The sequence below is a fragment of the Rhipicephalus sanguineus genome, chromosome 9 (assembly GCF_013339695.2).
Source record: "Rhipicephalus sanguineus isolate Rsan-2018 chromosome 9, BIME_Rsan_1.4, whole genome shotgun sequence".
Taxonomy (NCBI): Eukaryota; Metazoa; Arthropoda; class Arachnida; order Ixodida; family Ixodidae; genus Rhipicephalus; species Rhipicephalus sanguineus.
In genome coordinates, this window is record NC_051184.2 from 26,523,507 (window position 1) to 26,539,627 (window position 16,121).

The 16,121-nt window shown below is 46.4% G+C and overlaps 1 protein-coding gene across 1 annotated transcript in view; it reads left to right on the forward strand.

Annotated features, from left to right (window-relative positions):
• The window catches only part of LOC119404820 (uncharacterized), a 29,359-nt gene extending 16,174 nt beyond the window's left edge, over window positions 1-13,185 (forward strand). The window contains 12 exon segments of the mRNA XM_037671492.1: window positions 170-290; window positions 1,052-1,271; window positions 2,037-2,340; window positions 3,478-3,687; window positions 4,385-4,645; window positions 6,737-6,839; window positions 6,842-6,870; window positions 7,349-7,591; window positions 8,268-8,568; window positions 10,113-10,270; window positions 11,407-11,646; window positions 12,733-13,185. Of these exon segments, the coding sequence (XP_037527420.1) occupies window positions 170-290; window positions 1,052-1,271; window positions 2,037-2,340; window positions 3,478-3,687; window positions 4,385-4,645; window positions 6,737-6,839; window positions 6,842-6,870; window positions 7,349-7,591; window positions 8,268-8,568; window positions 10,113-10,270; window positions 11,407-11,646; window positions 12,733-12,897 (2,355 nt within the window). The 3' untranslated portion in view covers window positions 12,898-13,185.
• The last annotated feature ends 2,936 nt before the right edge of the window (window positions 13,186-16,121 follow it).

The following is a 16,121-nucleotide window of genomic DNA, read 5'->3' on the forward strand; positions in this document are numbered from 1 at the left end:
CTCCACGTGCTAGTGAGCCATGTGTTATGAAAACCTGTCCTCTCATGGTAAAATCCCCGCAGTGCGCCGGAATCTAAAAAAAAAAAAAACTCTCCGTGTAATCTTGTGTGATCTAGTCTATTTCTCCCCGTTAAGCGTGGTTCTCTAGCGCCTCCTTCGCAATGCGCAGCTCCACATCGCCGACCGAGAATACGACCCGTTCTACGCCCGTCTGACCTTGTCCATCTTTGGGAAGACCACCGACACCTTCAGCATCGACGAGAGCATCTTGGCCAAAATACAAGAGAAAGGTTGGGCACTCCGTCTATTAAAGATGCAATATATGTGCGCATAAGGTCCGCATTGGACGGTATGTCAGCTAATCACAGCAATCTGAGATCAGTTGAGCACGAGATGCGCGGGAGTGACGCGCACTGATAATATTTCCTGAAGCTTAGTGCTAGCCGTATTGAATAGCGACATTTACCCATGCGCTTTCTTACATGGTAGCAGCTGTGATGTGATTTGAATAAATCTGCGTCCAATTCCAACTAATACCGACAAGAATGACACCCCGCTTGATAACAAGGGCGCACCTTTTGGTCTAATATTGGCAGTCTAGAATGGAGTGTGAAATATGCATTGCTGTGCCGTCTCTTAGTTCGATATTACGCGGGCAGGCAAGACACACGTGATGCGCATTCTACACCCACTCAACAATAAGCACATACGACTTGAAGAGGCGACTGCATTCGAAGGCTGGTAGGATTATTTCCATTTTCCCCTTGATTACATTACTAATGAGTTATTTTGTAACCTATTTATTTCTAGACTTATTCAGAATATAAAGCGATTTAATTTCTCAAACAAGGTGCCGCCCGCTTCATGGCCAATCCCCCGCGGTGGGTTGCGCCAGGTTGCCGAGGAACAACCAACCGCCCAGCAAATAATGCGCCCACTTTTAAAGTTTTATGCGATGCTGTAATCGTATACATATAAATAGTTATTTCGCGTTACAACGCCTATTGAACCTAATAGCAGGCGTACTGTATTTCCCTCTCCTTCCTCTCAGCTAAACCGGAGGAGGCGGTCCAATCGTTCCTGGGCAGAGAGGTCAACAAGAAGTATTTCTACATGACCAAAGACATAGCGCTGATAATGCCAAGCGAGTTGGGAGTGCCAGTCTTCTTCGACATGAAGCAAGCCGAGTTTATCTACGCAAAGAGGGACAAGATGGCGCTCAACCACGGCGACAATGCTGAGCTCCACTTGGACGTAAAGCGCCACTACCTGTAAGTGAAACGTGCGATGCTAAGCCCTAAGGTTCAATGTTCCATATCCTGCCCCAATGACTGCCGAACGCACTAGCGCACGTGGACATGAAATGTCGTTTCACTGAGTAGAAACCCGTGGAATACCGCTGTAAGCAGACCCGATTAAAGGCACTGGCAAATGTACCCGCGTCCGCACTGATGGCTGCGATTCCCGTTTCTCTGAATTCTTAGCAATAATAAGGCGTTAAAATACGCAATCATATCGTTGAACACCAACGTCACAGCTACTGGCCGGTTCCCGCTATGATCCAAACGCTCATAATGCACGGAAGCCATTAGCCAAATGAGAGAGACCTTAAGTGAATGTTGTGCACGATGTGACGTATGTGTCCTGTTGCGATGCGACAGCTAGAAAACGTTGAGTTCTTCTAGAATACATAATGCTCAGACAAGCAAATCGGTCTTCAAACGTCAATATGAAGCAGTCAGCCTTTGCGCTGAGCATTATTTCGCCCTCTAGAATTCTCTTATGTTCGGCACAGCTGCCGAAGATGTGTAGCACCTTAATCAATGAGAGAGGTTTCTATCACGTAGTGGATATAGAATAGGTTGATGACGATACGACGAGTTGGGAGGTTATCGTTATCCTGCATTGCTCACGGGGTTCACCTATAGAACGATGCCAGTAGAAAACATCCATAAACATGCACGACGTCGATTTGTGCGATCACACTCAAGCAATAGTGCCCTGGTCTTGACCCAATCCCCTCGCCATTCAAACAGATACGACGTGGCCTCGTACCAGATGGTGGGCTTCGCGCCGGAGTTCACCAAGCAGGGTTTCGGAACAGGCTACCACGCGAGGACCGCCATCTCTTGGCCGCTTGACCTCAAGGTGACCTTGGCACCTCTCGAGGGCAAGCTGAACCTGCACCGTCCACTGCACTTGCCCTGGAACGTCCTTAACCACCAGTTCCGGCCCTTCACGTTCGCCGTGCCCTACGACATCAACGCGGACCCATCACACGCAATCACTGAGTTCCCCAAGCTAATGAAGCCTCTCTACCGACCTGAAGAACTGACCGAGGTAAAACAGTGGTACAATTTTTTTTTCCGTTTTATTGAAGCATTACTTGTGAACCTCTGAGAGTATATTCTGACCATGACTGCTTCAGCTAAGCGCTCCTGTCTAACCGACTAGGTCACATTTAAAATAAAAAACTTCGGAGACCCAACGTTATCATACCGGACTACCTTTACGCCACTTCCAACGGCTCAAATGACTTCCGGGGCCACGATTCCGCATCAACTTTGGTTCTTAACCCAGTTCCGGTCTACACATGCTCATCGTTCGTTGCCTAGCCAAGTAACGCCTATGAGACGAGTTCGGTCATATATGATGCTCGACATGGCGGACAACATAATACCACGATAGAGACAGACAAAGGGTAGGAGACAGCCAGGAAGTCATGTGGAGAAAGGCGTATCACATTCTTAGGTTAAATATGAAGACGATAACAATTTTCGCTATGCGTTGATTCCGACGGCGCGGCTTGGATCTGCCGTAATTTTTTTTCTCGCAAGAAGAGCGCCAGCTCCGTTCAGATCTCATCTTAGTGCCGCGAAGCTGTTAGATTCCAGCATTAGAACATGGAATATTATATGGAACTAGTCTACGAGTTGCGATAGTATAAGTGAAGATGGAAAGCCCATGAGCTGTAATCTTGTTCCTCACCTTCGTGAAAGTTTCCTTAATACAGCGCCTATACCTCCTGCCTTCAGCTTCAGGAATTCAGCACAGCATAATAACTTTTCTCAACAGCAGTGAGAAATCGTTCAACATGGAATGTCGTTGGAGCCAACGTATCGACAACAAGGGCTTGTCTCTGACAACAAAGCTACATTATTCAATGTCGGTAAAAAATCAATAACCTACACCGTAGTCGAAGTGATGCAAGGGAATTGTATAGCAAGCTTTTGGGAATATTATTGACGCGATACAGTAAAAATACGAAAACCAGACTTTGAAATCCGCGACGTCACACAGGCTAACACGTGCTCATGTTCTGCCGCGAATTTCAAGAACGAAACTTTCATCTTCATATTCGCTTCTAATAACGAACCTGCAATGATATTACCAAGAGTAGAGTTATCCATGAATAATTTGTCTGTGTCAGCCGATTCGGTGTCAACGTTCGTGAAATTTATTCCATCCCATGCGCAGTTCGACCGCCACTACTTCGACGACACCTTCGGCGTCGGTCTGAACGTCAAGGGTCACCTGATCAAGAGGGGACTGCGTCAGGCCGTGCGCGAGGTGTACCACGACATGTCGTGCCGGGAGCGCTTCTACTACATGGCCGTCAACCCGCACTGGCACCCACGCGACATCAAGATCTACGCCCTCCCCGCTGCCCAAGATCCCACCACGGAGGTGAGTTCGATCAACGCCACCTTCGAAGTTAAGACGTGACGTGTTAGTGTTGGGACGGGCCAGGACAGCAAGATAGAGAGCGGCAATAGAGGCCATTTGGCTGTGGATATTGCCTCCTATGATCGAGTTGCGACGTATAGGGACCTATTTGTGGGAACTGCGTTGTGTGTAACAATGCACATTCCGGGGGCCTATAAGCTATACCGTGTATACGGTGCTCTGACGGGCCCACATATCACCACGCCACACCCCAAACAGGCGCAGAGGCCTGCTCAACGTACGAAACACAGAGTCCTCCTACGCAGTTTACTGTTCAACTCAAAAGAGGAAAAGACGAGCCTTTGCGTAATTGTTGCAGTTTAACAAGAATCAAACTTTCTCAACGCACAGGCGTCGTCTTTCGTAGCTTGATATATCGGTTTTTATGTTTTCCGATAATTTTGTTTTACTTGAAAGTTACGCAGTTGTGCCTGCACAATCGAGAAACGGCGAGCCTTTAGCGGTGTCGCCAAGGGTGATCTCTGCATGTCAGCCTTGAATATCTGAACGTGTAACAGATATAAACAAAGAAAATCCGGGCTACATTTAGTGCAAGCTTGTCTAGTTCGGTATAAACACGCACTCAAACTTCTGCATCTCACCGCACAGGCTAAGCGCGTCGTTGTAACGGCCGGTCTTCTCGAACCTCTCGTTTCAGCTGGACATCGACATTTCGTACAAGTTCTTGGAGCCGGACGACGAACGGCACAGCCACTTCAACGTCCACGACCAAATCCTGGACGATCCCGAGGTGCCGTCCACGCACGTGCTGCGACTCGACGTCAACTTCAAGGGCGCCGCCAAGGAGCGCAAGGCCGCGGCCGAGTTGCGATACTCCTTCAACCATGACCTCTTCAACCACAAGCTGCAGTTCTTCTACGAGAAGACACCGTTCGGCCACGATGACACCGAACTGAAGGTAAGCTTTAAGAAACCTGGGGTTTAAATAGAAATCTGCAGGGTTTCGCTTGCCAAAGCCGGTCTAGCGTCATCCCATCACCGCTATAATCATCATCCGACATCGCGCCGCGTTTCTGGCACGGCCCGAGCCGAACCACGCCGAGAATGATAACATGAGCCAGAAGCAGCCCGCTCGGCTCACGCTTCTCCTTGGCGCTCCTGATAAAACGTGTGGACGCTGGCAGTGGCCTATCTATAGTCGGACACAACTTTAGAAGTGCGGGGCATTTGCTTCTCAAATGCGAATGCACACACGCCTGCACCCATGGGCACGCGCCCCAGACTGACGTCATGAGACGGAGGGCCGGTGACTCAGACTTCGTAGAACATTGCTGAGTGCATGTCTGAGCTATTTGTTTAGTCGCGAAGGCGCTCGTCTATCGCGCTTCAGTCATCTGGGCGGGGCCTCTCCGAACTGCTTAGGTTGTATCAGACTATACCTGGTTTTCATTCAGGAGGTCCGGGCTCGATTCCTCGCGTTCTGCGCCATGACGTCTCCGTACACCACGATATGACTGTGAGGCGGGCCGCAGAATGGGGAACACCGGATTAATTTTTACAACTTTCGAGTTTTTATAACGTACACCTAAGATCTAAGAACACGGATGGTTCTGAATTTCGCTCCCACTCGAATGCGGCTCGCCGTGACTGGGAACCGAAGCTACGACTAAGATCTTAGCAGCGCCACACCGTTGTAGCTGTGCCACCGCGGCGGGTATAGACTATTTTACGTAAGACATATGAGCGCCGCCACCCTGGGCTGTCAAACGAATGTTTTCTTACTTTTATTTCGCGACGTGAACTGATAAGGTCAGGAAACGTCGAATGCACCAACCCAAGCGTTAGCGTGTGTATACGCCGACCGTAGCACTGTTCGTTTATTTGCTAAAGATACGAAACGGTAATGCTAACAACCCAATATGGTGGCACCGAAACCGATCCGTAAAATAGTCTATAGACGGATGTAGGTGCTGCTTGCACCAAAGCGTATCCGTTGTCGCTCTCAGGGTATGACACGACGTCTTCGACGAATCGCACAGGTGCGCACCTGGACGCCAAGGCGCCACGATGACTGGATGAAACGGCGCACCAGGCAGCCCCTGTGCGATTTGTCTATGATGCCAACAAACGCGCCCACGGCTCTAAGGGTGCCTATTCACGCCAATAAGTGTAAACGTGAACGTGACCACTGGGCCACCGCCATTGCGATCCAATTAAGACAGACAAAAAAAAAACCAGTGCCGTCCCGCAGTAGTTTTTTTTACAGCCTGCCCAATACGAATGATTCAGAAAAAAACAGGACAACTGTTTGGCCTTCAGCTATCCTCTTAGTCATCGCTGTTGCGTTAGCATTTCAAAACGGCTACATCTTGTTTAACCATTTATCCACGGGGAAAGGGCTGTCTGCAAAACCCTACGTTATATCTATGTTGGTCGAGGAAGTAGATGCGGTTATACACTTTTAATTTAGGTGCAAGGAGAGGCACTTTAAAGAAGAAGACGCCCGATGCATAAGCAAAATGATGAATGCTAACGCCTGTTTTGTATCTGTAGCCGCCTAAAGAATGTTCTTGCACATACACTCTAAAAAAAAAGTAAAAATTATGTGTTACTTTTTTCGGTGAGTGACTTGCCAGCCCCCTTTTGGCCCCGCAACTCTCCGACTAGGGAATAATGATCCCCGAAAGAGTTCACGTGTCTTCTTAGTCACAAAAAAAAAAAAAAACTTGTCAGAGGATTCCTTTTTTTCTTAGTGTGCACCGCAAAGCGCGTCGCTCGAAGACTGGTACAATCTGTACGCAATAGACACAAAAGCGTTGCATAGTGTACTATGCGAATATAACTTGGTTAGACCGTCCCCGTCATCTTCGTTCTCTTTATGATACAACGCAATTTCGAATGTTTACATTATATACCTCTAGAACGAAGGCCAACATACGCAGAGTCCACACGCTATTGCTGCTCTATGACTGAATTATCTCAAGGTACAGTTATGAAATGTCGGCGAAGAAAAATAGCACGCTCTTTCCATTCCACATTATTTTCTCAGATCTGTCTGGACGCATCGGCGAAGTTCCCGCATCCTGACTGGTCCATAACTAACATGGCCACCTTCTACGCTGGAAAAGAAGTCGACGCCCACCTTAACGTCCATATGGAGCCAGCTGCGAAGCAGGCACCTCCGTAAGTTTGCCCATTCATGCCGACCAGGACAAAACTTGAAGTGGTATCCAATATAGGCCATTGAGCGGTTGAGCGGTGTTCCCTGAGAACAAGAAAGAAAATACAAACAAAGAGGAGGGGGTCAGGAGACCGCTTTGCCTGCTGCTGGCCTGCTCCTTTTTTCTTTTTTCGCTAAGTGACCACAGTATAAGCGGTCTGTATTCAAGAGTGTATGCATGTTTCAGCCAATAAGCAACCGCCTCTTTTTCTTGAGCTAAAAATTAAAACGAACAGAGCTCCTGCAAAGCATTGCTCTAGATTAACTCAACGTCAGCGTTGTTCAAGCTAATAAGTTCAGGTAAAAGCAACATGCCCTACGCTATTGTGCAACTACAGCACCGCAATATGTGTAACGTAGAATAGCCTACCCGCCACTTCACATCGTCTGTAGCTCGCATGTATATGATATAAAATTCTGCACTCCTTATGCTATCAACAGATCACTGTTAACGGCAAGTTCACACACACTGACGAGGACGAACAGCAGCTGGCAGCCGCGGCTGAAGGTAAGGCCGTCGGCAGGGACCGGTTCAGCAGCACCTTCCTCCATTGGCTCGCCAACAAATGCCACCAGAAGCAAGAGAAGGGCATCCCCTTCAGCTACTACTGCTACAGACTGCTCCGTTACTCCAGCCGCCTCGGAAAGTTCACCGCAGATGTCGAGTGGAAGAACTACAAGCCCGTAAGTATTAAAACACTCTGCCTGGTACATATTCGCGAACACACACATCATCTTCCAAAATAAGTGCAGCGTCATATGGCGATTTTTTTGAAGGGGCTGCCAACCAGCCAAAACCTGCCAGAAGACATCAGTGCAAACACAATGCTACCCTTTTTTTAAGCGCTTCGAAGCAAAATAAGAAGAGAACAAAAAAAAAAGGAGGCGGAGGACATGACCGTGGACGCGCGCCCTCAACTCGAGCATTTGGGAGAATCGCGGCTGATGCCGCATTTGCGTATGCTAGCCAACACAAAGGATAAAAGCGTTCTCTTAGGCAGTGACGCTTGCCTCCAGAAGATATGGTACCATAATATTGCAGTTTAATTTATTCTAACATGTATAATCCCGAAGGAAATTTCGAAAATTCCTTCAATGAAGTCTGCCCTAGGCGGCGCCTTACAGCGTACAAAGTGTAATAAAGATTTCCAACGAGGTCTGTAGGTGAGAGCCTTAGTAATATGAGATAAGAGAGGCAACAAACGAACTCGTCAGTTCGGCGCAAATCGTGAACGGTTCCATTTCGTCCTTTTAAGAACACATTATTGTAACTTTTCTTATCAAAAGTGGCCTTAATGCCCAAAAATTAAGTTAGCAAAGCAAGTCCACGTGATCCCCCCCCCCCCCCTTTCTCCCCCAGCTTCTGCACCGCCTGGCCAAGTACTACGCCAAACGCTACGCGTACAAGCCCTGGAAAGCCGGCTTCCTGGGCGTGCTTGGTTCGTACTTGACGAGCGACCACGGCAAGCTGCACGTCGTCTCGCAAACTCCATGGTGGCGCTGCGGCGAGAAACCGCACACCAATATGATTGTCACAACCGAGGACGGCCACAGCCACGAGCACTGGGGAGTACCCACGTTCAGCAAGATCCTCGAGCCGAGGATTATTACGGTAGCCGGTTACACGCACGCCGCCGAGTACTCCAAGCTCTACAGGCACAGTAAGTGTTGCATTACTGGATGTGAGTGACATTAGAGCATGACGCTACACTATGAAGCTACACCGTGACTTTAAACCGTATCGCTACTATGAATCTACACTATGGCGCTACACCGTTACTTTACATCATGACGCTACACTATGACGCTACGTCCCTGGAATATCAAAGCTCTGGCACTGACAGTGCGTAGCGGGAAGAAGTCGGAATATTGAGCTAATTACTTCAGTAAGGTAATTAGAGTGTGATTCGGCATATTTTCCTTTGCTCGCACCCACAGACGCAATCGCTCAAAAAAGAATCTGAGTCACAGGTGTTTGTGAGTGGGGAGTATCTCTTGAACGACTGCGTGTGCGAGCGTGCGTCTACGCATAATATACGAGTGTGCCGACTTGCGATCCAATTCCTTTGCCAAGTGGAGTCACCAACTCTGCCAACCGTCAGTTCCTTAACAGTTATCCAGAGAAATTTCCCGATTCGTAGAAGTAAATTGTGGATAATTAGTTCTGAGGAGTGCCGCAAGGTGGACGAGCGTACTTGAGGAAAGAGTTTCACCCACTAGACTAAAAAAAAAAAAACATCCGAGATCCGCGCATACTGAAAACGTATCCCGCACGTGGGCTGAGCCTGGCGCTACACGAAAGGAAGCACTCAAGTGTTTTCTTTAAACACGTTTGTCATACGAAAAAAAAAAGAAAAAAAGACTGCCCCTTCCCAGAATGAATGAGACAATGTGGTGACATTTCAAGCAGGTGAAAGTCAGCAGTGCACACAAGCTTGAATCTTCTCAACGCAATGTTACCGCTGCTAGTCAAGCGTCCAGAAGTTAATATTGTTCGATTCACAAGGCGGCAAATAATGAAGCATTGCTAACGTGGACGCCTGCGCATCTTCTTCATAGTGTTTCTTTTAGGCACGAACTTCATTTCAGCTCACATTTCTATTTCTGTTTTCTTCTCATAAATAACCCTTTCAGTCACGGTGTGTGCATATGTACACATCAACTTCGAAGTCGCACCGCGCACCGCGTGTTTCTTCAAATGACCTGAAACTTTGTGTGCACATTCGTGCACGCTTCCTGAGTGGACAACTAGCGCCTATTTAACTTCATGAAGCTGTATATTGCTGCAGATTCTTACTTTGCTAGAGAAACTACCATGTTTGACGATCGTTCGACGTGCGATGTTCCAAGACCAACGTCAACAGTATTTTTTTTCTTCGCTCGAAAAGCATACAACCAAAAAACAAACTGTGCATGCATTTTGGGCCTAATAGCTGGTTACTTTTATGCAAGGATTGAAGCTTAGTGATTGCAGAATAATTAGATATTTAATTACACGCTAATTAGCATTAATTACTGTAACTCACAGAAAACAACACATTCCTTCATTTTATTTCTTGAAATGTAATACTGAGTGCCTTGAAATCATGCCATGGAAGTTTGATGCATTTGCAGACAGTGCATCATAATTCGTGACTGAAAGGGATAAATATCCTTAAAGGTTTCTCAGCGGTATCAACACTGTCAAACATTCTTTCTCTTTCAGAGTACTGTGACCTGCAGGCCCACAGCGTGCGCACTTTCGACGGCACTCTAATCGACCTGCCCGAGACGGACTGCTACAAAGTGGTCGCTCGCGACTGCTCGCCCTTTAAGAGGTTCCTCGTCCTTGCTCGTGCCACGAACAACCCTTCGCTCAACAAGGTGAGGAGTCAATGCGGAAGTAGTCATCCTAAACGCGCGCACAGTCCAGTCGTCGCGTCAACTATTCATTCATCGGCCGCGGCGGTCGCATTTCGATGGAGGTGAAATGCTAGAGGCCCGTGTACTGGGTGATCTGTGTGATGTCAGTGCACGTTAAAGAACACCAGACGGTCGAACTTTCCAAAGCCCTACACTACGACGTGCCTCATAATCATATTGTCATTTTGGCACGTAAAATACCGTATATTATTATTATTATTATTATTATTATTATTATTATTATTATTATTATTATTATTATTATTATTATTATTATTATTATTATTTAATTTTCGTTCATAAGCCATGCCGCGAAGATTCCGCACTGAATATCTCATACAGAGCTCAATACACAACGTTCTCTGCAACCTAGGTAACGATCGCGCCTTTGACATTAAGTTCCAAAGGCCACAGAAAAATGGAGGCTTGAAGTTGACGACTGTAAAGAAAACAACTCTATGCCTGCACAGGGGCGCTGAAACGGGAGTCTCGACAGGGTGGTTGTTTGACAGGGGCGTTGTCTGATAGGCGTCTCAAGGAAGGTTGTTTCAAAGGGAAACTGTTTCGGCCGGGGCAAGGCAGGATAAAGACAAACACCCTTGCGTAAACGGGCTTGAGGCTTTCCTTGTTCGACCACTGTAGGTCACCATAAAATGACTCGCTATTTGAGCCGCGTAATGAAAAATTGGCGTTCGAAGACATAGTATGATCTCAATGACGTATAGTTTTATCAAAGATGACCGCTAAGTATTCAACTTCCTGACTGTTGACAACCATCGAATGGTCTGTTTGGATCACCGTCGAATAGTGGTTATGGCCAACCTTATAGAGACGTATAGACGTTATCGTCAACAGCCTAAATAGGTAGTTTATAAGAATAGGGTACCTAGACATTTGCGTTCGCTTGTACCGCCACTGCGCATGCGTCATACGCTATCATCTCGGGTACCCACGTTAGGTTACGAAAATTGCGTACCGTACCCAACGAACGCTCACCCTGCGTACGCTGTTCTAAAACTGCCCATTATCTCTGCTGCTATCTCGTCCCAAACGTCGTAAATCAAACCCCTTCCTTCTTGCTGGACAATCGAACGCAGGCGCTGAAGGTGTTTATCGACACGACCATGGTTGAGATCCTTCCATTGGACGACGAGTCCGGCTTGGTGCTGCGAGTGGACGGCAACAAAGTGGACATCACTCCCGAGCACTCTTACAGCCACACCTCTCACGACGCCGAGCTCTTCAGGGTCAAGAAGGCGGCCACCAAGTGGTTCACGCTGGACTCCGAGTCGTACGGCCTCCATGTTGGATTTGGCGGAAACATGCTCGTTGTCGAGGTTAGTACGGTGGCTGGTTTTTATTCTACCTGTGAATGTATCACGTCATAAAGAACTCGGACATTAGGTTAATACGTAATGGGTGGAACTGGTGCGAAAGCGAGCAGTACGAGGAGCACCAACTGCAACAGCTGGAAAACCCCTGCTTGCCGATTTCGATTTTTAACTTCAAGCATCGGGGGGCACGGTACAAACTCTGCTGCTCTACATGAATCGTGTCGGTCCCTCTTTCCATTTAGGGACCGTTTTGGGCCTTTCGCACCACTGTGGTAACGCTCACCTTGTACTCTGAATACGTTATTACTGCGTGGTATATTAGATAATTTCTTATACACGTAGTCCGCATTATAATAATACATGCGGACTACCCGTAATCACAGAGATCGAAACATTTTACTTTTGGGCCACCTAGCTCACGTGGTCCAAATAGATCTGTCCATTGCTCTTAATCTAAGCTCGAATCTAGTAGTTATTAAGAACACTGCAGCCGCTGCAACTTGGCCACGAACCTGCGTTTTCGCGCTTAGCACTTGATGGTCATAGCCACCGACGACACTGTCGTTCTGGTTGGCCACCGTTGAAACGCTATGACAAAAATGAGAAGTTCTGATAATAAAGAGGGCCCGAGCGGCACCTAAAGAAGATAAATATTTCAGATACTGAACTTCGTTGCAGCTTTTAGGATTACACTCGAAGAAAGCCAGTAAAACGTGGAAATAGGAAGAACTGAGGGGCAGAAAGCAGAGACAGTGACACAGATGTGGCAGCGTCTCTGTGTCACTGACTCTGCTTTCTGCCTCTCTGCTTTTCCTCTATCTACGTTTTGGTGGCGTCCTTCGATTGTAAGCATGTACGAACTCGCCCTACAAGAAACTCTCCTGAGCTCTTCGGACACCTTTTCGAAAGCCACTTCTAGGTAGTTCAACCAAGACCGACAAGCAACTCCGTCGGTCTCAGTTGATATATCTTTTATTCTAAAGCATCAGCTTCGATTTGACACTAATCTTATTAGAATTTATGAATGGCGATGGACAATGGTCAGTGTGTCCGATATTCATCGTTCTTTGTCGTGTTTCTTTTTGTCAGGTCGCTCCGTTCTACCGTGGAAAACTGTGCGGCCTGTGCGGTGACTACAACCTGGACAAGAACCACGAGCTGTCCGGACCCGACGGTCACCAGTACAACAGCACCCTGGAGTTCGCCAAGAGCTACGTGGTTCCCAGCGCTGACTGCCACGCGCCGGCCCACTAACCGTCTTTGGCGGCGCACGACTCGTATACCTCATCACGCCATCTTAAAGACCACATCTCCCGAAAACTTCCGTGAAAATAAAAAGAAATGAAATAGTAGAGAGCGAAACGTGAAGAAAGTTTATCGCTGATATTTTTTTTTTGTAGATAACAAACGGTAGCCACAGAGAGTTTCGGAGCCAGCTTTCAAACTTTGAAGCTCTCCGAGAATGCAACGTCATTATTTCATCTCCATGCAAAGTGTAAAAAATGAGACAATAAACTAGAAAGAAAGTTTCATACCACGGTCTTCTATGTGTGTTTATGTTTGCATACCCACTTGAAAAACCCAACAGATTAGGTTTGCTGTGTTCTGGTGTGTTTCGGTGCTAGCACCAGACTGTACTGGTGTGTTCTGCTGGGGACACCAGCCCGCCGTGGTGTGTGAGGGCTCGACACGGCGCACAGTCACCACGCACTATCAACCCCGAGTCAATTTACTAACCTAGAAAAGTTTGACCTTCGCATTAATAAGCCTTTGAGATAAGTCAAACACACGTGGCCCTGGCAACAGACAAACAATAAACACCGAAGAACCAGCGTCAAATGCTGGAATATCGGAAGAAGACCCGACAGTGTACGGAAAAAAAAAGCGACATATCGGTCATGAAGGTTTGTTCATATTAACTTGGAATGCAGAACATGTAGTACATATAAACCACTTATACAAACATGCAAATTGCATTAATGAAGGCGCAGGACGTGTACTAGTTTATATAATTCATTTTTGTGCTGCAGAACTAATAGAATTGGGGTAGCTGAGGAGATAGAAACCTCAACATCTCCACAGCAAGCAGTCAGAACAAAAGATTTTAAGAGAAACACATATGGGCATTTCAGCTAATCTCCTTTGACTATGTTGTTACAAGTTAAAAGACAAGGCTAGCTTAACCTCGTCTAAGTATATATTAAGATAACAGAAACAAAGCCCGTTATGCTAGTGGTATTACTTTACCGCACAATTCTATCACTGTTTGGTTAAAGATGGAAATGTGGTTTGCAAAACTGGCTGACTTATACTAGCAACCTACCTTAGAGACAGTGCCACAATAGAGCCCGTGTTACATAACTCGAAGAATGGTAAAGAGGAATAGGAAGAGGTATTTTTGAATCAGAACTGAAATATTCAACAGGCCAACTTTACTATGAGAAGTGGTTCGCTTACACAAGATGTAAGAGTGGAAAACAGTTGGAGATTGTATACTCATATTCTTCAACTCGTGACTCAATAATTTTTGACATAGGGCTGATCATAGTCTATTAAGCATGAAATGCTTCCAGCTCCCGCTCTCTGCGAGGTTCAAGCGACCTTGAGCCAAGAGCCAGAGACGTAATCCGGGCACACAAACGAGAACATCCAGGCAATGTTGAGAGAAAAAAAAAAAAACGAGAACATCCGGACAACCAGTCGAAAGTTTCGCGGCACGGATTTTCCCGCCTCCGTACCTTGTGTTATGCAGAACCAACTAACGCAAATTCAAAACTAAGTTGATTTCAATATAATGAACGAATGAAACTGATTTTTCTGGTTAAGTTATTCCACGCACAACTCTGAAATCAGGCATATATAATGCTGAGCAGTGTCAAATGAAACATTGCATCTGATGCGTAGATTTGTGTGTTTCTGAATGTGAATGGATACACAATTTGCCACTATGCGTGTTTTCTTGCGAAGCAATTTCCTATTTGGCCCATATTTCTATACTTTCACAGTAACACAGTAACAGTAACAGACCTACTATACTAACACAGTAACAGTAACAGTAACAGACCTTTCACAGTAACAGACCTACTTACTCTGACGAAGGCCGTGCCACGGCCGAAACGTTAGTAAAGGCATTGTTCCTTTTCAAAACGTGCTACCTGCAAGTTCATTCAATATATATATATATATATATATATATATATATATATATATATATATATATATGTGTGTGTGTGTGTGTGTGTGTGTGTGTGTGTGTGTGTGTGTGTGTGTGTGTGTGTGTGTGTGTGTGTGTGTGTGTGTGTGTGTGTGTGTGTGTGTGTGAAGAAAATGAAAATATGTATACGTAGCTCATTCCCCAGTATATTTCATAACTTGACAGAGTAAACAAGAACACGTGACATGTAGTCGTGCAAGAAGGGGGGAGGGGAAGGTGCTGGGTGCATCTACTAACAAATGGCTCAAAAGAATGCGTGTGCCAATTCGATGTAACTGTTATTTTACACGATGCACTCTGGGCCGCATTAAAATAAGTGACGTTTGATATCTCAGAAGAATGTTCTGGGCTCGCACTTGGACTTTGTTGGACGCGGGATTATGACAAATGGTTGAACGTCTTTGCGAAAGCTATGATGGACATTGCGATAACTCTCGACACGGAAGCTGCTCTCAGCAACGTGCCTTAATTTTTCCTTAATTACCAGTTTTTTTTTTCGAATGTCTGCCCTTAGGCATAATAATTATTGATTCAAAAATACACATTCTCGCAGGTTCTACAATGCTAGAAATAAATCGTCATTTATGCAATTTATGCAAGCTAGTTTGTAAAAAGTTCCCGTAGTTCACTGCACCGCCTGTAAAAAAAGAAAAGGAGTGTTGCACACTCGCCGCGATGGCTACTAGCGGCGCTGGTTAACACTCCTCGGTTTACATGCGCACAAATACCCAGTAAAGTAGACGGCAGGACGACCACTGCTCTAGCTCAATTGGTAGAGCATCGGGCGCGATATCCGAAGGTTGTAAGTTCGTTTCCTGCCAGCGGCAGGTCGTTGCTTCTTCCACTTTAATTTCTTCACATTTATATCATAGTTACCACACTTTAGTTAAAGACTACACAAATAATGTCCCCTATATCTTCCGTGGCAGCACTGTCTGTTGGTTTCATTAGGTCGTGTCAAGCAAAGAAAACGAACCCTCGATCAATTCCTTTTGTTTAATTCGTATGGAGGATCACTATTTGGACCGCTTTTCTAAGTTCTGTTTGTATACAAGAGGGGACGATACCTCCCTCCCGGCAGAGTGAGCGCGGGCGGCCATCACAACATATTCCGCCTGTTCTACCACAACAAACCGCTTTGCGTACGTTGTCATTTGCAGCGTCAAATAAAGCGTGTCCAACACCACTATCTTTACAGCAGCAAGAATGATTTTAAAGCGAAAGCCTTAAATGCCTCATCAAGCGCGAAAATTTGCCGGCGGCG